The 24,658-nt window shown below is 41.1% G+C and overlaps 1 protein-coding gene across 2 annotated transcripts in view; it reads left to right on the top strand.

Moving 5' to 3' along the window:
- dock11 (dedicator of cytokinesis 11) overlaps window positions 1-24,658 on the top strand; it is a 67,747-nt gene that overhangs the window by 30,460 nt on the left and 12,629 nt on the right. The window contains exons 19-44 of one of the 2 annotated variants that reach the window (XM_023396590.2): window positions 322-414; window positions 3,226-3,349; window positions 3,584-3,696; window positions 3,865-3,948; window positions 4,073-4,162; window positions 5,569-5,690; window positions 5,783-5,852; window positions 5,944-6,069; window positions 6,340-6,411; window positions 7,107-7,253; window positions 7,557-7,640; window positions 8,432-8,543; window positions 8,938-8,976; window positions 10,567-10,748; window positions 11,712-11,825; window positions 12,342-12,417; window positions 13,391-13,473; window positions 15,383-15,503; window positions 15,784-15,850; window positions 16,072-16,119; window positions 16,452-16,597; window positions 18,243-18,358; window positions 19,089-19,226; window positions 21,538-21,720; window positions 22,125-22,238; window positions 23,557-23,772. In XM_023396590.2, coding sequence (XP_023252358.1) covers window positions 322-414; window positions 3,226-3,349; window positions 3,584-3,696; window positions 3,865-3,948; window positions 4,073-4,162; window positions 5,569-5,690; window positions 5,783-5,852; window positions 5,944-6,069; window positions 6,340-6,411; window positions 7,107-7,253; window positions 7,557-7,640; window positions 8,432-8,543; window positions 8,938-8,976; window positions 10,567-10,748; window positions 11,712-11,825; window positions 12,342-12,417; window positions 13,391-13,473; window positions 15,383-15,503; window positions 15,784-15,850; window positions 16,072-16,119; window positions 16,452-16,597; window positions 18,243-18,358; window positions 19,089-19,226; window positions 21,538-21,720; window positions 22,125-22,238; window positions 23,557-23,772 — 2,880 coding nt within the window. The remainder of the gene's footprint in view (window positions 1-321; window positions 415-3,225; window positions 3,350-3,583; window positions 3,697-3,864; window positions 3,949-4,072; window positions 4,163-5,568; window positions 5,691-5,782; window positions 5,853-5,943; window positions 6,070-6,339; window positions 6,412-7,106; window positions 7,254-7,556; window positions 7,641-8,431; window positions 8,544-8,937; window positions 8,977-10,566; window positions 10,749-11,711; window positions 11,826-12,341; window positions 12,418-13,390; window positions 13,474-15,382; window positions 15,504-15,783; window positions 15,851-16,071; window positions 16,120-16,451; window positions 16,598-18,242; window positions 18,359-19,088; window positions 19,227-21,537; window positions 21,721-22,124; window positions 22,239-23,556; window positions 23,773-24,658) is intronic. The other variant, XM_087171219.1, reaches the window with a different exon arrangement.

Genomic DNA, 24,658 nt, shown 5'->3' with positions numbered 1-24,658 from the left:
TGTTGATTTTCTGTCATCAACATCCAGCAGAGGAGGGAGGACGCTGCTGCTGCTTAGTGAACATAAACTAAACTGTTGTGCAAGGCTTAAAAATCCATGTAATTTTTCAGGATGAGGCCCCTCTTGTCTCATCAGGTCCCCTTTCTAGTTTCTCTGGCTGGTGCCTCAAAGATGCATGTGGTGAAGGGCTCGCACACCCAACATCGTCTTTTCTCCAAATATTGTCAGTAACCACAGATTGCTGAGCACTTACTCACTGCTGTGCCCCCGACATCAAAGTGCCAGAGTTGGATGACTGATGCGCTTGCTTTTCTTTTTCAGTGCATCTACGGCAAGCCGGGAGACTCACTCTTCACGGGGAACACCTTTGCAGCCGTCCTGCACCACAATCAGAGCCCAGAGTTCTACGACGAGGTGAGGTGACTTCCTTGAGATGGTGACACCATTTAAATGCATCAGTATAAATGTATTACAGGCCTGCGACTTATTTAAAGCGGCTATTTGTAAGTTTTCTCTGGCATCAAACATGGGTTCTTGTCGGGAGCGAGCGGTGGTGATTGTTGCTTGACAAGAACTTCAGCCACTGTGGCGTTTACAAGAGAAGAAGTTATAATACGCACTCTGAGCAGCGCTACATCCTCAGGGTAGATTGGAGGCTACAGTGAGTTGCTATCGGAAAGTGACGAGATGGGCCAGAGGTAGCTTATTAGGGTGATTCAGTTGAAGAATAGATGTGATAGAGACAAGAGTTAACATTGGTGTTGCTTTCCACTGCTGGAGACAGCTCTTGGTGTGTAAGGGAATGAAGTTTAATGCTGAACACACAACGTTTCTTCTAGACTAGTGAGTAAACACCTGCTAATGTTAACGCTAGCTTTGTAGTGATAGCAAAACTTACAAATAGCTCCTTTAAAGTGTTGATCCATCCATCCGAGATACATTTGTGTTTTTTTAAGTATATTTTTTTGGGCTTTTGTGCCTTTATTGGACAGGATAGTAAAGAGAGACAGGAAATGGGGAGGCAGAGAGAGGGGGAATGACATGCAGCAAAGGCCGTCCGATGGGGGGCTCAAACCGGGGCCAACTGCAGCGAGGACTGTAGCCTCTACACAGGGGGCGCCTGGTTAGACCACTACGCCACACGACGCCCCACATTTGTGGTTTTAAGGATCAAAAACCATCTCAGTGTAGTTTTACATCTCCTCTCTCAGACTTCTCTCTGGAGCCAATCAGAAGCCAATCAGAAGAGCCAATCAGAAGAGAGGAGCCTCCTCTCTTCTGATTGGCTCACTGTTTTCTGGTGGGTCCGGGTGGGTGGGGCTTGGGGCATGTCTGAGAGCAGTGACTGCTTTGTTGTGACATCACAAAGTTACAGAAGTCCTAATGGTTTCTTTTAAGGCTCAGTTTCTGAATACAGGCTGTGTGTATTTTTCTGTGGACTGAGCTCTTTGATACTTTCACAGTATTAGTATAGAACCTAGAGCTGCTTTATAATCAAACAACAAATGGAAATTTACCTTAATACAATATAAAACCTTTAATCTCTAGAATAAAACCTAACAGCATTCATCAGGTTATTGTCACAAAATTTCAAGCCAAAAAAATTGAAATGCGTGTGGAGCAGCAGTGAAGAAACTCTTAATACTCTTTTTCTCAAAACACCCTGGATCCTTATACTTTTGTACAGTGTGTGTTCAGTTCTCAAATTCCTCAGAACAGCACTGAGATAATCCCATAAATCTGTCTCAGGGGCAGAGCTGTGATCTCACACTAGACTGGTCAAACAGTCACTGACCCCGAGCACACACACACACGGACATGCACACACACACGAAGCCAGGAGCTCAACAAAAGAGGTCAGGATACTGTTAGAGAAGGAGAACGGAGGGGGTCCATATGGCCCTGATGTTAAACAGATTAGGATCTTAAGAGTCCCCACATACACCCGCATGCGGGCTCGCACACACAGTGGCACGCTCACTGGGATTTACCTCCACATGCTTCAGCTTCCAGTCATATCATGGACAACTTCTGCTCTAACCAGATGACAAAGATTTGACAACAATAATGTATTTTTTAGCATATTTTATCCTGATATTTTTTTCTAATCTTTTTATCTTGTTAAGTCTTTCAGTACACTGAAATGTGCTATATGATTTATTATTAGTAGTATTGTTATTAGTATTGTGGTGCCAAGGATTCTGACATTTCAGAAAGTCAGGACACAGGAAGTTTTATCTGACTCACGCCTGAGAGAAGTTTTAACATGCTGACTGAATGAATGACTCTTAAGAAATTTGCTCTGAGCTCCATCTATATATGTGGCGAGTCAATTTAGCTGTTCTGCTCAGTCATGTGTCATTTCCTGTGAGAAAATCGTCATGTCCCAAGACACAGGGAAAATATATTTCCTTGCTAATGCTGCCCCCTGGTGGATAAGATAGTTTTAATATGTTTCACTATAAGACATCAACTGTCCTATGGGTGTAAACATTAAAAACAAGTAACAGTTTTCCGTACAGATGAATCACTGTACAGAGATATACTGTATGTGTGTCCCTAAAGGCAGCTTTACTGAAAAAGAATTAAAAACAAAACACAACTGGCTGCAATTTTCATGTTGTAAGATGATTTTTTTTCTCTGTACATAGAGACGAATGAGAAGCGACGTTGCAGAGCTGATAACAAATACTTACCGACTGTGAACAAAAGACAACTGTGAAAAAACAAGACGCCTCACTTTCAATTCATTTTAATCCACTTCGGTTGAGGAAAAAAAAAATGTTCTAGCATATGAAATTTATAAGAAAAGGGAAGCACCGCTCCTGAAAGAGTGTGAAATATGATGATATGACCCCTATAAAGCTCAAGGCAGCATGAGTGTTATTATGAGTTTTATTCCAGAGTCGAGTGAAGTCTGAAGTGTGGTGAAATCACAATAGTTCAACGATCTGTTACCTTTTGAAGGGTGTTTGGTGAAAAAGCTGCTCAATGAAATAAAATCAACTTGTCTCTGAGATACAACCTGAAAATGACCAATAAAGCATGAAATAAACACGGTTTTAATGCGCTGAGGGCAGCTTCTGATATTGCTTGCCTAGTAGTACTGCATCATTACTATATTAAGTCCCTTATTGGTACATACATTCCTATTCTGGTTTCAGTATGAGGAATAAACTAATGGTATTTTAAGCTTAAAACGGTGACGTTCTCGTCTGTGTACAGGTAAAGATTGAGCTGCCGGTCCACGTGCATGAGAAACACCACATCCTCTTCACCTTTTACCACATCAGCTGTGAGTCTAGCAGCAAGGCCAGCAGCAAGAAGAGGGAGGGAGTGGAGTCACTGGGTAAGCCTGTTGGGAAACTGTTTCCTACTGCATGTATATGAGTGTCCTTGAAGGCAGCATTTAAAAAAAAAAAAAAAGGAAAAAAAAAAGGGCAACAAACGCTGGCTGCAGTTTTTATATTTTAAGATAAAGATTAAGCAGGGTGTTCAATATGCTGCAAAGCTTTATTGATTTATAGGATGTCAGTGTTTCATTTATCTACCGTCAGTCTGCTAAAAGTTTCTCCATTCCTAGTGGGCTATTCCTGGATGCCCTTGCTAAAAGATGGGAGGATGCAGTCATTAGAACTTCAGCTCTCTGTAGCCGCCACCCTGCCAGCTGGATACCTGTGTCAGGACACCAGGAAGGTAGAACCACATCCTGTTACACCAGTAACACTCAGAGCGATGGAAACATTGCAGTTACTTCTGTCATGTCCAGAATTAGCTGAGAAGGATTACAGTGTTCCTGATCCTTTCCTAAAACGAGCACCACAGCATGTTCTGTAATATGTGTATCATGTCTCCTTTGAACAGTCCCAGCCAGACATCAAGTGGGTGGAAAATGCCAAGACCCTCTTCAAAGTGAGGACCCATGTAGCATCAACAATATATGCTCAGGTACAACTTGATTCTTCTGTTTGTCCTTTACATCCTCACATATATGTAAAGTCTGCATAAAGGCAGCTGGTGCAGATGGAGGGAGTGTGGATGATACCGATACTGGACTGTTTCATATCCTCAGGACCTGCATCTACACAAGTTCTTCCAGCACTGCCAGCTGATGAGGACGACATCAGAGGGCAACTCAGCCGAACTCGTCAAATACCTGAAGGTGAGATGGCGCACACGCAGTCATTTGAGACCAGGGATCATTTACAGACACAGGCTCCCTGACTGCAGCACCAGATTCTTTTTTTTATTGTGATACAAACAAGGTGATGGCTCACAAGTCTTTTCCATCCAAGCTCTCTGCAAGACACAATTGTGACCAGTAAATTAAATCAAAAACACAGGTATAAAGATTTGATAATAAAAACCAAATTAGTGGAACTGAAATGTTGTGGTGCACCTTCATGATACTCAAATTATAAAAAGTGGTGTGAAAAAAAAAAGTAAAGAAAAGGACAGAGATATTCACATTAAACAAATGATGGTCGTACAGGTGAGATGTTGTCTATCCATCTTTCCCATGTTGTCCTGTTGCAGTCTAATATAAAAAGTAATTCTTTCCATCCCAAATATTTCATAAATAACCCACTGTAGGTATTACTGGTTTTGACTGTTTTGTAGTAATGGCTTTCCCTTACCTGCTCTGGATTACTTTTTGCAAAGCTGTATGAACCTACTGCCAGAAAGTAATTGGTAAAAGACAAGATCACAATATTTGACAATGATTTCCTTTGGAAAGAACCCCCACTGTCTCCAGCAGTGGTCGAGCTCATGGTTTCCTACTATATCTCATCAGACTAACAGACCCGTCACCAACTGCACAGCATGAAGTGTTTGCAGCCATTCAAGGGTTTTACAGAAAGTTGTATCAACTCAATGATAAAATCAAATTATTAAGTGATGTTTTTGAGAACTTCCAGTACAGTTCACCTCCTACAGTACCTGCAAAAATCATCACTGCTCAAAACTTCAGTCTCTTACATACCCGTCACATGTGGTGTCCACCCCAGTGCTCAGATTTAGCTTTTGACCTGTTTTGCATCGAGGTACATCTTGATGTCACTGATTTTCCCAACTAAATAGAAATAGAAATCTGGTATAAGTACATAAAATTATAACCTTCTGTATGCAAGTGTGCAGCCTTTTACTAGTAATGAGTCTTGCCTTCAGGATAAACTTCTTGAGAAGACTAAACAAACAGGATCAGTATCATATGTTAATATTTTGACGTAGTTGTTCCTGAAGTCAAGACTAAAGTCAAAGAAAATAAAAACATAGTAATACACAGTGCCTTTTACAGACTGACAACAACATACATAGCTATGAAAAAAGGAGCATACAACAAATGTCAAGTCAACAAGACACAGGTTATCACAGTCAGGATCAGTGCCAGGATAGATACAGGTTAGTTTGCTTTTAGATCAGAGGACTAACTTTGTCATTGTAAGACACCATGAACAGATGATGCGCCCTTTTCCTACTTTGATCCTTTTCTTCATTCAAATTTTCGTTTTTACTTCTGACTCATCTAATTCTTCCTCTACCTCCACCTGTTCCTGGTTCCTGCAGTGCCTGCATGCCATGGAGACTCATGTCATCATCAACTTCCTACCAACAGTGCTCATGCAGCTGTTTGAGGTGCTCACAGCAGCCAATAAAGAATCCCATGAGATCGCTGTCAACTCTCTGCGGTCAGTTGTTCACTCTGAACTTTATGTTCTATTAACTATTGATCAAAAATGCTTACAGTATGATAATTAATATCCCTGCTCTGTATCTTCAGTGTGATCATACACATAGTCTCCAGATGTCACGAGGAAGGGCTGGAGCACTACCTGCGCTCTTTTGTCAAGGTGACCCACCAACACAAACGCTGCTATAGGGGTTAAAGCCATCAGCATAATTCAGAGCTACAAAAAAATAATTTTACTTTTCTATCCTCAGTATGTGTTTCTGACCAACAACCCTGCATCAGGAAACTCTGCGACCACTCATGAGGTGCTGGCCACCGCAGTCACATCCATCCTCAAGCAAACTGCTGACTTCAACACCAGCAATAAACTGCTCAAGGTGCCTTCATTTCCCTCGCTCAGTTAGTGGCAGCACCGACACTGAACAGCAGATGGAGCACTCGCTTGTAAAATGGCTCCCCGTGTATTTCAAAGCAAAAGTGGATTTTTCTCGCCTCAAACATGCTGCTGCTTGCACTGTGTTGTCTCTATTACACGGAGTCATTTTTTCTGCTATCACTTCATTGATGTTCTCTTCCAGGAAAACTGTACATTAGGCAACAACCATTGCAGTCTAACTCCAGTCCTCTTTTTCATTCCCTTTCTATAGTACTCCTGGTTCTTCATTGAAACCATGGCCAAATCCATGGCGCAGTACCTGCAGGAGGGCAACCGCATCAAGGTTGGCACTGAGTGGCCTCATCTTCTTATGCACAATTAAAGATCTGCAGTTTATCACACGTCACATCCGTGTGTCTGGCAGGATGAGTCGTTGCTTGTGATGTTGCCTTAAGGTCACATGTCTAGACGTCTCAATTCATACCACATGTGTATAAAAGATGTCAACATATACAAACAAAACCTCACACACACTCTGAAGAAAGACCAGCAGACGGATTGTGAGCCATGTGTATCTTTCACATTCTTATGCCCTGGGTCTGTATTTTACAGGGGTCTGAGTCAACAGTGCCAGACCCTCAGCAGTGAGCAGAGATGACTGTAGCTCTATTCTGCTTTTAAGTTAAACTATGACCTATTTAGAGAAAATGCATATGTAATATAAGTTTGTCTACATATCTGTGGTTATCTGTGTTCACAGTGTTTCCAGCTCTTTGACATTTTAAATCCCATGTTGTAAAAAAGCAAGATTTCCATGTATTTTATTTATTTTAAAGCAGAGAGAGAGGCTCAGAGCCTCCTCTCTTCTGATTGGCTCACTGACCTGTTGTTACTAGAGCACCAGAGAGAAGCCTGAGATATCTACTTATGGATATCAACACTTCAAATAAAATGCAGGAAAAGTGTAAAATATATGACCTTTTAACTTTTTTTAATGCCTTCAGTTTAAGTGATCTATCCTTACATATGTCTCTTTAGATGCCGCGGGCTCAGCGCTTCCCTGAAAGCTTCCACCAGGCGCTCCAGTCTCTGGTGTTGTCAGTCATGCCGCATATCACCATCCGCCACATGGAGATCCCAGAGGAAGCTCGCTGCATCAACCTGAGCCTGGCCAATTTCATCAAGGTCTGAACCCCACATACAAAAAAAAAACATGAAACCCAGTCCACTTAATTTGCTAAGGGCTGTTCAATAAGTGCCATACGAGCAAACTTCACCAATTATCTGACGTGTGAAATGAAGAGAGAGTCACTGAATTTCTTATCATATAGTTGTTTTCATTCTTTACTCCGTTCCTGAACACGACAGCTCTGTTTTTGAAATGTTGATCTCAGTCTCAAAAATGTGCGTGTTTTATCCGGGATCACACCTCTTGCATATACAGTACCTGAGCTGCGTGTGTGTTAAACAAGCTTCTTCTCTTTGCAGAGGTGCCTGACCTTCATGAACAGGGGCTTTGCTTTTGGCTTGGTCAACCACTACATGTGTCACTTCAGTCTCAAGGATCCCAAGGTACAGTACATGCCCTGACTCAGCAGCCCAGCACGCTCAGTAAAGACATACTGCCGGTGTAATTTGTAAAGAGATGTTTCCAGCTGATTATCCTTATCCAGGTAAAGTTACATTACCTGTTATGTTACCTGAAACACGGTGGCCCTGAGAGCTCAAAAAACATGCAAATTGAAAAAAAAAAAACACAAGCAAATTCAGAAAACATCATCAATTTGACACCACATGTGCTAAAAATACAACACAAGCAAATACAGAAATGTGCTCCAAGTAGCACGGATAACAACAGTTAAGTGTTTCCAGGGGACACTGAAAAGGGAAGAACGAGGCTGGGACGCGGTTATTCAATGCTTTGTGACTTTTTTTTAAGGAAAAGCATTGAAAAACAAGTGAGCATGCACATTTCCCCTGGAAACACTTCGATTGTTGTCTGTGCTACTTGCAGGACGTTTCTGTATTTGCTTGTGTTGTGTGTATTTGCGGCGCATGTGTTGATGAATATGTATTTGCATGTGTTTTCTGTGGTTGCAGTGCGTTGAGCTCACAAGGCCATTGTACTGAAAGGCAGAGTTGTAATAAACGGTTCCTCCTCCTCTATCTCTTTCTGTATCAGCTGCACATTTGACTAACAAATTGACCCAACACTGACACCCCAGCCAGGCTTAGTTTGAGAAGTAGCATGGAGGATTACTGTATATTTAGACATTGAGGAGAACTCTGTTTTTGTGCACTGAGGCTTGACAGAAATCTGCGTGTGTGCGTGCAGGACAGTCACATATGTATATTTGCCGCAGGTGCTGGCTGAAATGAAATTTGATTTCCTGATGACGGTGTCTAACCACGAGCACTTCATCCCTCTGAACCTGCCCATGGCCTTTGGGCGCACCAAGCTGCAGAGGGTGCAAGGTGAGAGTCAAGACATCGTATTCTGCCTTCCCCTGAATGCATTATGCTTCCTGCCACACATGTAACCACTGACTAGCTCGTGCTCACATGACTCCAGACCCCTCACTGACCTTGTCCTGCCCTGCATCCACCACACCCATGCCGTCTATTACCCTCCACACACACACACACACACAGGTGTGTAAGTAAGCTGATGACCTTACTCTGACCTGCTTAACAACTTTGTCCAACACGTGACATGTGACACCACATGTTTTACAGAAACACAAGTGAAAAACAACATGTGTATGTTGTAATGCTGCATGTATTGTCTACAGTATTACCCCCAAATTTCTTTATTTTTACTCCCCCCCTCCCTCTCTTTTTTTTTTTTTTGTGTTTTGCTTGTGGTCAGATTTTATTCCGTATGCGACGGAGCTTTTTGGCCCTGTAGGTAGGTGATGCTCACTGCTCGACACCATCGCCTCCTTGTTTGCTGCCGTATGCAAACACCTTGCACATGACCTGCACTAACTCCCTATCCTGTCAGCCCCCCCCCCCCTTTTTTCCTCATAAGGCACCCAATTCAATCCTGCTCACTCTGCACAATGCTAACTCTAGGCTAATGTCTTCATGTGCCTGCCGGGGCCTGAGCCTGTGTCTTGCGGATGAGAGGAGCTTGGCTGTTGTGCGAATCAATGGAGCCGCTTATCTTAAAGCATAATTGACTTGATATTTGCAAACACCACACAGGAACATCTCTCACGAAGCTGCGTTTCTCTCCTCTTGGTGTTTATGTCTGCCTTCTCTCTCTCTCTCTCTCTCTCTCTCTCTCTCTCTGCCTGTCTGTGTCATTGGAGAAGATAATTGCAGATGATTTCTTATTTCCCAGGCTGCATTGCCTGTTTTAATATTGTCGCAGTGTTATTGTGAAACTATACCTCATACTCCCTGTTGAAGCTTCTCCTTTTTCAGTGGCACGTTTCTCTGATTCCTGTTGATTTATCTCTTTTCTGAAGATAAAAATCAAAAGATGTTGTCCTTATTACATTATAACATTTCCTCATGTCAGCAATGTGTAATGAACTATCTTAATTCCTCTTTTAATTGTGTGGTGTGGGAACGTTGGAAAGTCACGTCTGAATGAATGTGTCACGTGGGCTTGTTGCTGTTCTGTTGCATATTGTTTTGCAATGTTTACCTTTGAATGACTGAATACTGAACACTGGTTATATTGTATTTGCATCTAAGACCTAAGCTATTTGTCTTTGCACTCTGATCTTCTGTGTATGAAGCAGGGATGGACAGTAACAAAGTACATTTACTTGAGTATTATTTATTTTGTAAAATTATGACTTTCACTCCACTACACTTAAAAGTCAAATATTGTACTTTTGACTACACTACATTTCCTTGAAGTACTCATCACTTGAATTTTATTGTATTTTGAAAATCTGATAAACCACAGGCTGTGTTCGTCACAGGAGAAAAAACAGTCACTGGGTGTGTTTCCATTAACCTGCTTAATGCGCAATTTATAATTGCCAACTTGAAAATGAGCAATGGAAACACGAGAATTTCAAACATGAAATGGAAACACTTTTCGCATTCAAGTCGTGGCACCAGCCGTATCATGCCCATTGGGAGCCAGTTCTAACCACCGCTGTCAGTCATGTTGTGGTTGATGCATTTTTGAACAGCTCAGATTGAACTTGTCCTAACTATGGCTACTTTAGATAAAGATGAACCAGAAGATTCACCCGAGCATTCACAGCCTTATCTTAAGTGTGTTAAGTGTTTGTCAGTGTCTGTTTTCCGGGTGATCCACTAAAAATATAGCAGATTTCAGGTAAACGCTCAGTGAAACCAGGAGTATCTATACTTTGACTCAAGTAATGGAGTTGTGTACTTTGTCCACCTCTGGTAAGAAGTAGGTTCGGTTAGATTTCTAACTGCATGTACAACCAGCTTTAACAAACACATTCGACATGACTGGCATCTATTCATCCATTACCAATGACACTTCTGTCTGGCACAACCACAGAACAAAGTCTGGAGTTCAGCCTGACGGAGGAATACTGCCGCAACCACTTCCTGGTCGGCCTGCTGCTGAGAGAAGTGGCAGAGGCCTTGCAGCAGGGGCCCGAAGTCAGGCAGCTGGCCGTGAGCGTTCTCAAGAACCTTCTCATTAAACACGCCATGGATGACCGCTACACTGCCTTCAAGGTGAGGGAGGGAGGGAGGGAGGGAGGGAGGGAGTGGCTGATGGGAGCAAGAGGAGACAAGCAGAGAAGACAGAGGTGTCCTTCCCCTCCTCTCTCCATGCATTTCCTGTCTGTCTCTGTCAAACAAAAGCATAAAACAGCTAAAAAGAAAAAGTTCAAATTTAATTTTCTTGACAACAATGTATGTATAATGCAGTTGTCCACCTTGTTTTCAAAAACACACCCATCCTCAAGCAACAGAAATTCCCCAGGGAAAATTTGAAGTTATCTCATCCTGTTAGTTCAAGATGTAATTAACCACCACGACTAGGACAAACTTTGACCAGATTCACAAAAAGTTCAGGAAAGAATGACAAAACTGAGCAAATCCAAATTCCCTGCTGCTCACTTCGCATGCACAGCGGAGTGCGACGCCTGCCAAATCACTTGGTTCAAAGAACAAAGCATCTTTCTGCACCTGTCATGTCACACCTATCACACATTTCATAGTAAAAAAAAAAAAGCAAAAAAAAAAAACCTGAGATCTTTGTTAAGCAAATGTGCACATTGTTTCCACATGCCCACTGCGCAGCCTATTTGAATCAGAACCTCAAGTTAATGTTTGATGTGACACAAGTTATTAGCATATGTACAGGTCACGCTCTGTACATATGCTAAGCTGTAGTTTAACGGTGTGTGTGCACACCCCCCCCCAAGCAAGATAACAATGTCTGTTATGCAAACAAGCTGATGTTTAGAATGAAGGCACCATTGCGAGCAGCTGAGGACTGATAATGCTTTTGAGTACAGCATTATGGGCGAACTGCAAATGTTTGTTTAACGCGCACCTACAATAGCCTTCTCTCATTACGTGTGTAGTCATGCTGTCTGCCTCTATAACCTCATGGATTCATACAGAGGTTTCACATTTTCATCAGTGCATTTATTATTCAAAAAGCTCATCCAGTCATATTGATTGTTTCAGAACCAGCAGGCCAGGATCTGTTTGCTGTACCTGCCGCTGTTAGAGCTGCTCTACCAGAACTTGAAGCAGCTGTCTGCCCAGCCGCACACCTCCAGCCCCGGCCTTGGCCTCAACGTGAGTCCCTGTGCAGCCCTGGACGCCCACAGTGGGGTTACTTTGACTTTGACTTAGACTGCTGCTTTGAAATGCATTGTTTATTACATGAAGGAAAATATAAAGATCTAAGCTGAAATGGGCTCCTCATTAGGTGAGGAGGAGTTTTGATCCAGGTTCAGAGGGAGCTTGGATCATCCGTACATTATAGTCATGAGAATCAGAATAGTCATTTTCAGCTTGAAACCTTGTCGTTTTCATCGTGTAATGAAGATATTTTAAGGAGCAGATGGTAGCATTGTAATTCTTTTGTGAGAATTCACAGTTGTGGTTTGATGGATTCAACATCTGGAAAAGATAAAGACATGTGTGTGTTTTCACAGGGACTGTTTAGTTACAATGCAAGCTTCAACTGGTATCCATCAGAAGGTGTAACTGTTTAGTCTGTACCTTTATGTTCTAGCTTGTGTGGTTAAAACCTGTATTGAGTGTTCAGGATGTGACTGTTTTCATTGCCTCCATCTCGTGGTTGTCCAGGGCTCCAGAGACGATCTCATATCAACCAGTTCCACCGACAGCAGGAGAATCAGCACCGCAATTGACAAAGACCACGGTTAGTCCAGAACAGCGGATGCACAACACATATGGCATCCGGCCTCTCCCTGTTTATACATCTCCCATTACCGTCGCCGCAAAGGGGCCAGCAGCACCGTGGATACACAACAAATTTTATGCAACGCACAACTTTATCCATTAGCGGCACTCTGTCTGAAAGCAGCGGCTGTGTGCCAGACATGTGCCACATAGTTGTTTTTATTCTCCTTTGGATTCGGCTCGGTATACATCCCAGAACTTTTGTGAGGCCGGCTGTCTTTTGCAAAGATGGAAACGTTTTTGGTTTGTGAACCATTTGCTTAGAGTTTGCACAAAACAAAAACATTGACCAAAGAAAGTTAGGAAAAAACATTCAGTGCAACTGTAATCTTTTCAAATTTCAGATGGGCTATGTTCTTTAATGTCTGCAGTAGCTTGTCATTAGGTTAGATGCTGATTATACTGTTGTTGAACTGAAGTAGAAGATTATTATACTGAGAATAACAGAATCATTTGAGGCAGAAATCTTCCAGTCCCCCACACCCACACCCACACCCACACCCACACCCCCACACACACTCACTTCCCATGGTGCAATTCAATAGCTTCTTTTCCCTGGTGACATAATGAGGGATATCTTCTCAGACTTCACAGGACTCCTTCATAACCACAGAAGAGTTTTTAAAAGTGGTGTCTTGGGCCCATCTGATCTGGCTGTGTAAAATCAGTGGAGTTCCCCCCTTAATGAATAATTTCTCAAAAGCTGTTTATCTGCCAGATATTGTGTTAACAGTAGAAATTTTCAGCATAATATACAGCACATAAAGGTCTGTCAGCGCTTCTGGGGTCTATTCTTGCATCCATAGCAGATATCAGATCTACATTCATTGTTGTGCTTGGGAGAGCATCAGCTCGTCCTCTAAATTTGATAATACTTTTATTGTGTTGCTTTCAAGTCGACACTAACAGAAACTGCGCTCTGTGGGCTCCAGGTCTCCAGAATGGCCATGTTGTGAGGAGAGAGGACTCCAGGAGCTCCTTGTTCATGGATCCAGGAACACCAGACAGCATCGAGGTGAGAGCATTTCACATCTGCTGACCTACTGTTTAACACTTTATCAATGAGTCTCCAGCACAGCCAACACATTCTGTTAATCACTTTTTTTTTTTTAACGAGGATTCTGTTAAAGGTCCCATATTTTTCACTTTTCCAGTGTTTTATATGAAGTCTTGATCCTTAAGAAGGTATATTTGTGGTTTTAAGAACCAAAACCCATCTCAGTGTAGTTTAACATCTCCTCTCTCAAGCGTTGGTGAGCCAATCAGAAGAGAAGAGGCTCTGAGCCTGTCTCCATGTTGCTTTTGAATGGTGTTATAGTGTCCCCTCAGCGTGAGGTGCCTGTTGTCTTTGAATACAGGGCCAACATAACTCAACTGTTCCTGCTCTGCAGTTGAATTGCATTAATTTTCCTTTAACACATGCCAAAGACTACTTTTATTTTATTGTTCTAGTTCTTTTGATCCAGGACCACTGAGTGACACCACATGTTATTTACTGACATGTTACTGTTTTTTTTTTTTTGTTTTTTTTAACTGGAAAACACACTTTTCTTCCTGTTCACTGGTCTGGTTCCAGGAGTGAGTGCACATCCCGTGTCTGGTCACACATCCAGATGTTAAATATAGATGGACTGGAGTGTATCATTCATTATCTGTGTACATAACACTTTCAGCACACTGTCTTTGGTTTATGGCAGCTGGTGATTTCAAATACAAGAGCCTGATTAAACTAAGCTTCCATTGATGCAGCTGTAGGTCACTTCTCGGCCACGCTAGGCTCCCTAAACTTTAAATGAACTGATGTGCAGATGTTGTCTCTCACATAATTTCAACAATTTAAAGGTCCCATATTGTATAACGGTAGATTTCCATGTCGTCTTTGATTATAAAGCAGGTCTAGGTTCTATATAGATACTGTGAAAGTGTCAAAGCGCTCAGTCCGCAGAGAAATGCACACAGCCTGTATTCAGAAATTGAGCCTTAGAACCAACCGTCAGGATTTCTGGAACTTTTTGATGTCACAATGAAGCAGTCACTGATCTCAGCCATGCCCAAGCTTTATGGAAATTGTAAAATATGGGACTAATACCATTGCATAATACAATTGTCACCTGATCCTGCTACCCAATACTGTTTGTGTAGCCAACTTCTGACATGTGTTGTTTCTCTGTGCCAGAGATTTCCATTGTTGTACAACAACTGGTAAAAATTAGTAGTAGTTTATCACAGGCTAAGTAAAGATGATACCTATCTAGATTTAGCTGGCAGCAAGTAAAAAATCGATCACATGATACGGGCTTCAGAAAAACTGGCCTGTTTATCGATATTGTCAAGCAGTTGCATCTTCTGGAGCAGGTTATTTACTCCATATGGCTCCAAAAAGAGCTGGAAGTAAAAAAAAAAATAGGAAAAAATGGGAGAGTTTCATATTATTGTAACATGCACAATATTTTATTTTAAAAGAAGAACATTTCCCTTGACTCCCTGATCATCCCATGACCTCATGTCTGTTTGCTCTCTTTTTCTTTGTTTGTTCTGTGCTTGCTGTTCTTATGACATGAAAAAATAAACAAAACAACAAGGTCTATCTCAGCATTGAAATGGGCTGGTGCTGAGGGACGATAATACTTTTCCTTCAATGTGTCACATGTGGTTCTAAACAACCAAAAATAGCTCATTGTTTAATTATTAGACCCCAGACAGATATCAAACATAGAATCCATGAAAACAATATATCAAATAAATCCTCTCAGTCAGGTGGCACAGTTCATCCTCAGATCGACTACTTGTTAAGTTTTTGCCTGTAAAACCTGTAGATTTTTTACAATAAATGGAGACTCATTTTCTTTGGCTGTGTCAGTTTCTCCTCACCATCATGATATCCCGCCTTTGTGTGTTTTTGTTTATGTTGAACTTCCTCACAGCTGCAGAGACGTGGCTCCACCATGAGCAGCAGCCCCATGCCTCCCGTCGGCAGATTGGGACAGTATGAGATCAAAGGCCTCCTGCTCTCCTTCCTGCACATCGTCAAGACCTTGTCAGAGGGTCAGTGATGATCTATAGCCACACCACACAATTAGGCCTTCACTGACCATAAAGAGGATATGACACAACACCACTTCTGCTATTTTGGGATAGAGACGACACAGAAATTTGGCTGCCACATGAACAAAGAGCAAGGCCTCCCTCATAGAGGACATGTGGTTGATTTAGCTGCACGACTCCTCTAAAATCAACTGGAACTATTTATGCAAAGTTTTATAAATGTCAGTAAAAAGAACAAAACAACATGCATCAAAGACTTTGTCTTTCCTTTCATCCACAGACACTCTCATGGCCTACTGGAATAAAGTGGGCCCTCAAGACATCATGAACTTCCTCAGTTTGCTTGAGTGAGTAGTAAATGAAAAAAAACATGCATCTGCACCAAAACAAACAATTGTATGTGTTAACAGATGCTGTCTGTGGAATACAACACTAGAACACCAACAACACTGTCAGCAATGCTCATGAACCATCTTGTAAAAATCCCAGGACTGAAAAATAAAAGTATTCATGCACATGTTTCCTGCTCTAGCTAATGTATACATTTTTATTTGAACTCTTCCTGCAGGACCTGTCTGGTTCAGTTTCGTTACATTGGAAAGAGGAACATTGGCCGGTAAGCGCCGTGGTTATACCTGTCGTACCTGCCTTATCTATTTGAAATCTAAAACCCCGGCTTAACTTAGTTCAGCTCAGAGGAATGATTTCACAGAAATGTTGGCGTTGTTTGGTTAATCATAATATTACCCATTGTTTCTGAAGGACAAATATTCTCTTTTACGAGTATTTATTCTGTGTTAAATGTTAATATAATAGGTTAGTCATCTGCAGCTTAGTTAGAAAGTTTCAGCAGCATATATAGGGTCTCGTTTCCTTCCTGTATCTGTCTCTGTCCATCTTTCAAACAAATAAACACCCTCCCTTTCTGTGAATGTGTTATTCATATAGGAATCAGGAGGTTTGTGTGTCGAAGCTGTTCTCCTCAGACAGGAAGTCTCAGACGATGCCAGCCATGCGCTGCAACCGAGCCAGTCTCATGCAGACTAAGATACACCAGTTCAGCACCATGGAGGCCTCTCTCACTCTCAACATCGGTAACTACAGACGCCAGTTTATCTGCAAAACTTTAGGCGACACTTGATCTTGTGGGTTTGTTTTCAGGCAAGTGTACAATTTCATAAATATGGTGTATATTGTCTCTGATTAGTGTAAAAGCTATACAGCTCATTCCAGACAATGTTCAGGAAATCATCTACACATAAAAAAAATCTAACGGTAAATATTGTCCCTACCAACCATATAAAAAAGCACAGGAATCAAATGAATGCAGTCCTTTAAATGAGGGGTTCTCAACTGGTCTCACCCCGGGACCCACATTTTCCGCTGGTCATTAAGTCGTGACCCACTTTTAAAGAATTCAAACCAAGCAAATGTATTTTTCAAAAATAGTCTTCAATAACACACGTCACTTTTTAAAAACATAAAAGTGCATTTCAGATCATATTATTAAGAAACTGAGGAGGAACATGACAACTTCAGGTACAGAAGTTAATTAAATTAGATTTGCCATCTTGCCTCCGAACATCAACACAATCAAATAATGGTTACCATGGCAACGTAATTCACAGGTTTTTACAAAAAATGTACAGTCAAACATTATCTGAAAATTTTACCCTTTGTGGCAGAGCAACAGTTTCCAAACCTCTTTAGCCGGGAGCAAACAAAACGAACATGGACCAAAGACTTATTCAAACACGCAATGTGGTTTGAACTTGACAGTTGTATTTGCCGAGCTAAGGTGAGGAGGTGGCCACCCTAGTCACTGCAAAGTCAATTTCACATGCCCAGACTTGTGCCTGTAGAAATGTTGTTAGAGACATGTATGGTGAACTGTTGTAAAACCGAGAACCAATGACCTTACACCAAGGTACAACAACGGGTTTGTAGCTGAGCCAAGAATGCACTTCCTGGATGTTGTTTTTGGCAGCCTCGGCTTTTCCTAGATATATTATATTCAGCTCAGAGGCCTCTGTGAACTGCTCATGTTGTGGATATCTAACTGTGCCAGATTGATGCTACAGTGCCTAAAATCCACACTGAGACTTGATGCATACATTCAGACTTAAAGTTGTCTGGAAGGGGGATTCACTTTGCAGCAGAACTGTGACCCTGAGTACGCATCAGGGCGACAAAAGGCCCAGACTGTAGAGGCTCTGTAAGTAAACACAGGATTAAAGCCACTTTAAAGCTTGTCCGGTACCTTGATCTCTGTACATTTAAATTAGTGTTTTGCTTTCTACTTGTTGGTTTTGGGAAAATTTCCTGTTGCTCAACTTGCCAATGAAATGATTTGTTATTATTTGTGTACTTTTGCCATTTTAATGAGAAACAGCCAGTTATTGATGTCCGCGACAAACAACATGCTAACAATGGAAAACTCATTCAAAAAGTTGAATGGTGCAAGATGTTACATTTTGTCCCCATACAAGTTATTAAGTCTGTTTTAATGCATGTGCAATCAAATCCAGTAAACATGGATTATTTTTTTTGCTGGCTGAATTAATTTAAAATTCGCAAATTAAAGCAGACCAGCTGACCAGGCATCAGCAAGAGATGTGTTGTACTCATGTTGTGTTGTAATCATCAGCTCAGAAGTGAGTAATGAATGTGTTCCTCTGTGCAATGTCACTGTGTCCTGATGTGTGTGTGTGTGTGTGTGTGTGTGTGTGTGTGTTGTAGGGACGGGGCCATCAGAAGCAGAAATCCACCATCAGGCTCTGCTAGAGGGAAACATCTCCACTGAGGTCTGCCTGAGTGTCCTGGATGTCCTGTCACTTTTCACGCAGTGCTTCAAGGTCAGCGCGCGTGCACACACACACACACACACACACACACACACACACAAAAAAACACTTATATTGGCTCAAATGTGGTTAAAACTTCAAACAAGTGAACAAGCATGTGGATGTGGCCAGGATATAATCAAAGGCTAATTTAAGAAATTGATTGATAAATATGCAACTGGATTTCACATGTGTGCGCTGTGGCCCACAGTCACATATTCTACATTTGACTGATTAACTGAACTGGTGCTATTTTTTTCATATCACACCTCGTATGTGTGCTATTTCAGTGGTCTGGAACAGAACGTTTTGAACTTTCTGTCAGAACTTTTCACAATAAAAGCTCACAATAGCTTGAAAAAAATCTTTGCTGCAAAACAAAACAAAAAAAATCTTCCAGTGCTTTTGTGTGTAACTGTTGCTGCCGAGACAGAGATCTATTTTAGCAACAGGTGTTTTGCACTGACGAAAGTGCATCCTGACGTGTGACTGTTTGTCTGTCATTCGCTCTCAACATAGATGAATGTATAATAAGCATGATAAGATTCTCTATTTGGACATTATAACTAAATGTGATTAGCAAAATAATCTGGAGGGTCAGATATTATTGCTGGCGGGCCAGTTTCGGCCCACAGGCCACCAGTTGCCACTTGTTCCAGTTGTGCTGTCTTCAAGGAATAATGTAAGTCAATGCAGTGTCATTCTAAATGATGAAAAACAAGCGTGTGTTTGTGTGTGTCAGAATCAGCTACTGGACAGCGAAGGTCACAACCCATTGATGAAGAAGTTGTTCGATGTTTACCTGACCTTCCTCAAAGTTGGCCAATCAGAAGCTGCCCTCAGACATGTGTTCGCCGCACTCAGGGCTTTCATTAACAAGGTTTGTTTGCACACTCGTTCACACACACACACACACACACACACACATTAGGACACTGATATATTTCTGCTGCTTGGCCACTGACTACAAGATTTCCACAGCTTGAAAATGAACAAAACGGATGCATACTTTCACTTGTTTAGCCTACGTGTCATTCTCGCAGTCATTCTCTCTCATTCTGCTATTAATAACATCCATAACAATTTTAAGGGTACGCTGCAGAAAAAAACAGACAATAAATATTTCTTGTTTCCTGTTTTGTTGGCGTCACTGCTACTTGGTTTCCATTGTCACATGTTGCCTTATTACTCTTAATTGTATGTATTTTTAGATGTCTTATTTACACATTCATTGGGGAATAGAAGCACGCTCCGACAAAACTTCCTAAGGAACAGGACCACCCACTTCCGAAGTGGTATCCTCTGATAACATCAGTATGTTCAGACATATTTTCTAAGAGTGTGAGAGATACGTGTCTCGAGAGTCACAGGCAGTAAGAGACTCCATGGAGAAACCAACACAACTGTTGTCAAGCGCAAAACAATCACATTCTGTGAGATACCTGAAAGAATATGCACCATGAGTTCACTAAAATGCTTTGTTTACAGAAAAGTCTGCACAGTGATTCCAAATGTTACAATTTTGTTAAAACTATAAAAGATATGATCTGTCAACAAATCCTGGTGCTATTTGTTAGTTTTGCTATTACTACATAGCTAAAGTTAGAATTAATATCTCTTTACTTACCAGTCTAGAATAAATGCTGCGAGTTCAGCATCACACTTCATTCCTTCGTGGAAAGCAGCACCAATGTTATCTGTTATCACTATCACGCCTTTTCTTCCACTGAAGTTAGCATGCTAACCAGCTACCTCGGCCTGTCTCGTCACTTTCCAATAGTGACTCACTGTGGCCTCCAGTCTGCTATGAAGACATTAGTGATGTTTCGCAAAGAGCCGGCTCTTTTAAGTGAATGATGCTTCCTCCCAGAATGGTGGGATGATCTTCTCTGCAGCACGGGCAGGTGCTCCATGCTGACTGTGACTGGATAGTCTATCATTTATTTTATTATCTTATTTTATATGGACATCACATTACCATTAGAATTGTGACATACATTTATATACAAGGACCAAATGCACTGTGTCTGTTTAGTGTTTGTAGCGAAACACTACAGCATTCAGTATAAATAAAACGTTTAATACACGTGTAATAGTATTTGATGTTATTACATTTAATCTTTTTTATACCAAAAATAATGTAAAATTATGGTATCATGGAGTTATAAGGTTTAGTATAATTACATTGAATAATTTACGTGATGTGATGTGCACACATACTAAATATAGGTCAAAACAGCGCTAAATTTGGCTGAATTATAAAAGGCAGAAGTGGTAAAAGGAAGAGTCGTCTCTTCTTGGTGAGCCGAGCCGAATGATGTGGCTCACTGAAAAGAGCCGGCATTCCCATCACTAAAGGAGATATAGCGCTGCTCAAGGGGACGTATTATAACCTCTTGTCTTGTAAAAGCAACAATAGCTGACGTGTGCATGTGTCTCTTGTCACGTGACAATCACCACCATCCGCTCCTGACAAGAAAACCATGTTCGGCATCGGAGAAAACTTAGAAATAGCACCTTTAAAGCCTGTAATATCTTATTCCTCTGCGCCGTAGAGCTCCAGTTTTGTCCTCTTTCGTATAGTTTATACAGGACAATAAAAGCCAAGGCAAAAAAATCTAACATTTAGCATCAGAGGCAGCGTAGGGAAGTTGGTAAGTATTGAGAGAAGCTGGTTGGCTTTGCTCTGAATACAAAAAAAAAAAGAAAAAAAGAATTGGTCAAAAGATTTCAACACACCTACCAAAAGCATCAAGGTGTTGCTGTAATACACTGAAAATGTGGAGAAAGTCTTACACATATTGTGCCAGTCTTGACCTGCTGGCAAAATAAAGATAAAAAAAAAGAGGAAACACCCATAATTTAGATTTAAGTAAATTTTTTATTGTAATTGTAAAACATCAACATTGTTTCTTTCAAGACTAGACAAAATATCTTAAAACATGAAAACATCTGAAGTGTATTTGGGTCATAAAAGTTAAATACACATACTCATTCTAGGACAAACCTAATCATTTTATGTGCATGTATAAAATGTATATAAACGCCATGACAGTCAGAAATGTGAGTCCTTTCTGGGTCACTCAGTCACTGCCATTTCCCTGCTGTCTCCCCTCCATACTTACAGCATTTTCTAATCCCATCCCTGCCCGCAATATGACCTTTAATACACTAACACTCTGTCCCGTCAGTTCCCGTCGGTGCTGTTCAAGGGCCGCGTGACGCTGTGCGAGGCCCTGTGCTGCGAGGTGCTCAAGTGCTGCGTCTCCAAGCTGGGGTCCCTGCGGGCCGAGGCGTCTGCCCTGCTCTACCTGCTGATGAGGAACAACTTCGAGTACACCAAGAGGAAGACCTTCCTGCGCACACACCTGCAGGTAAAAGTGTTGGTTTTGTGGGGCAGAGGGAGCGTTGGAACATGACATCCCTCTAAACACCTGGCCTCTGTTCATGCACATTAGCGTTGGTCTCAGTCCTTATTCAACCTGATGTTCATCTTTGACCTTTTAGCTATTTTTGAAATACTTCAGTTGCTTTCATAACAGAGGTGAAGAATGTAAAGAGGGTGTTTAAACAGTTTAAACACAGATGGCCCGCTGAGTTTCCGCTCTTCTGCTCTTCTGCTAGAACAGTGACAGAGAGCTGTCCAGATTTCCATTAGCTCTTGCTGAACTCTGTCAATACATGTACTACTGTGTCTGGCTTGTTTTCCCTTCTTATTTTCCTCTCCTCTCTGTCCACCCCTGCACCTCATCATCCCCTCGCTTCTCCCTCTCTCCAGATCATCATTGCAGTGAGCCAGCTGATCTCCGACGTGGCGCTGACCGGCAGCTCACGCTTCCAGGAGTCTCTCTCTATCATCAACAACTTTGCAAATAGTGACAAGGCCATGAAGGTACGTTGGAGGTCAACACTCTTACAACAACAGCTCTGAATCCCATATAAATCACCAAAGTGATAAATTCAAGAACATAAAGTGGCTGATTTTAGGTCCAATACACACATACATGTGTTTATTCTAAAATGAATCACCGGTGACAGTTATTCTAGTCAGCTGTGCATCTTCAGTAAAACGTGACAGGGCTTTGGTTTCTATTCACATAAATGGTAATATGCCATCATACATCTGTTCCTCATTAAACTGGTTCCTTAGTCATTATCTGACCAGTTTAAGTGATTGGCTAATGCTTGAAGTCCCATGTGGAAAAACTAATTTGTGAAAAACTGCTTTTAGTTTCTGTGCTGCACTCACTTGGGACATTTTACAAAACACATTAAAACTAAAGACAGTTGCACTTGTACTTCTCCGCTCTTGAACATTACATGTATCTGAAGTTACCATGTGTATTTATTCCGTTTAAGTCATTGAAAATGAGGGCATGACGCTAATGATTTTTCATGATTTAAATAAAGGTTAAATGAATCCTCTCTTCAGACCGGCCACTGGATTCCAATTCTAAATTACTCTGTTCCCCGTGTGAGATTAAATCTGTAGCGCTGCTTGTTATCGTTTGTTTAAACTGTAAATATGTAGGAGCTGAAGATAACAGATATAAAACACCACAAAAGGGTAAAATATGGGACCTTTAAGTCATAATATATTTATGACAAGACTTTGTGTCGCTGGAAGTGTCAAATATAAATATTTCACAGCATACAGGAGAATTATTGGTTGCAGCTGTCTCTAGATTATCACCTCGAAGTCTCTTGCACTTATATTAGATAAAGCCATCAGTCGTTCACCCAGCGTCACTTGCAGTTTAACCACATTCATGATTTTTATCTAGTTATATAACAGTAATGGAAGTTTGGAAACACAATAATACCACTAATAATGCATAAAATAAGACTTGTGCAGAGGAGTCTGTTGCCACAATGCATCCTGGGAGGCTTCCCTACAAGACTGCCTCATGCAACTTAATCAGCACTCATCCAATCAAATGAGTATCATATGATTTTTATTCTCTTCATGTTGTCATTATTTCAAAATAAGAGCATATTGTTTCAAGATCATTTCTACTAGGACTGAAACATCAACCCTCAATCTTCACTTAAAGAACTAAGATTAGCTGGATGAGAATTAACAGGTTCATTTTAGCCTAACAACGACATGTCAGATTGTTGAAGCCACAGGACCATATCTGTATTTTTCTAATAGATTTGATCATGTTTTCACAATAATATCTTTGTTTGCTCTTCTCTGCACGACGCAGTCTACGGCGTTCCCCTCAGAGGTGAAGGGTCTCACCAAGCGGATCCGTACAGTGCTGATGGCCACGGCCCAGATGAGAGAGCATGAGAAAGACCCAGAGATGCTGCTGGACCTCCAGTACAGTCTGGCCCGGTCCTATGCTAGCACCCCTGAACTGAGGCGGACCTGGCTGGACAGCATGGCCCGAGCGCACCTAAAGAACGGCGATCTCTCTGAGGTATCAACAGAGGCGCTTCAATTAATATCCGTTCCACTTTGTGCTACATGTTTACCACTCTGTCTCTTCATCTTTTATTATTTTTGTTCTTCTATTGTTACCTAAAGATAACAATAAGGACAAGCAGATTCTTTGACCTCTAAATCTCTTTTAGACATCTTTGCATATTTTGGCCTCTGGTTTTTTGTATCTCAGTTGCTGACTGAATTGTCTTGGTCTTGAATAAAAAGAGAGATGTTGGAGATGGAGCACCGGAGATTTGAATTGAAAGGAAAACTAACAAGGTTTCAATTAAGAATTACTCACCCTGTATCACTCCTGGTAATGACATCATAAGCTGTAACAACATAACCACAATACAGTGTAATAACATCCTGTATTTTGATGCTTTTCTATAGCGTTTTCAATATTTTTATATAATCCTGACGCACATGTTTGTTTTTGGTTACTAAGAATAGTTTCGGCGTAAACATGGGAAGCTGACACTCAGTTAAAAGTTTAGTTTCTACTTACTACTTTCTATTTTTTTGGGGTTGTAATTACAATGTGTTTTTTGTTTTTATTGAAGGGAGAATCTTTTGATCCTCTCCAGATGGAGGTCAAGTCAGATGCAGAGCTGAAACCTGGGTGGTCCAGTTGATATAATGTTTGCCTGAGTCCAACTTAATTTATTTATTTGATCTGACTCACTTTTTCACAAACAAACTAAATGAAACAGCAGCAAACCCAGTTAATTTATCTAATGTAATCTTTTAGTTTTTTATTCATTTTTTATTCATTTTTATTTAATTTGTTGTTTTTGTGTTGTTTTAAAAAATTTTGAATAAATAAAATCTTTTTATATTATTCTATCTAGTACAGTAGAGAGACAGGAAATGGGGAATGA

Source organism: Seriola lalandi, unplaced genomic scaffold (assembly GCF_002814215.2).
Source record: "Seriola lalandi dorsalis isolate HSWRI2012SDOR001 ecotype SW California unplaced genomic scaffold, Sedor1 jcf7180002054979, whole genome shotgun sequence".
NCBI classification, from domain to species: domain Eukaryota; kingdom Metazoa; phylum Chordata; class Actinopteri; order Carangiformes; family Carangidae; genus Seriola; species Seriola lalandi.
This window is presented reverse-complemented; position numbering and strand designations above follow the sequence as displayed.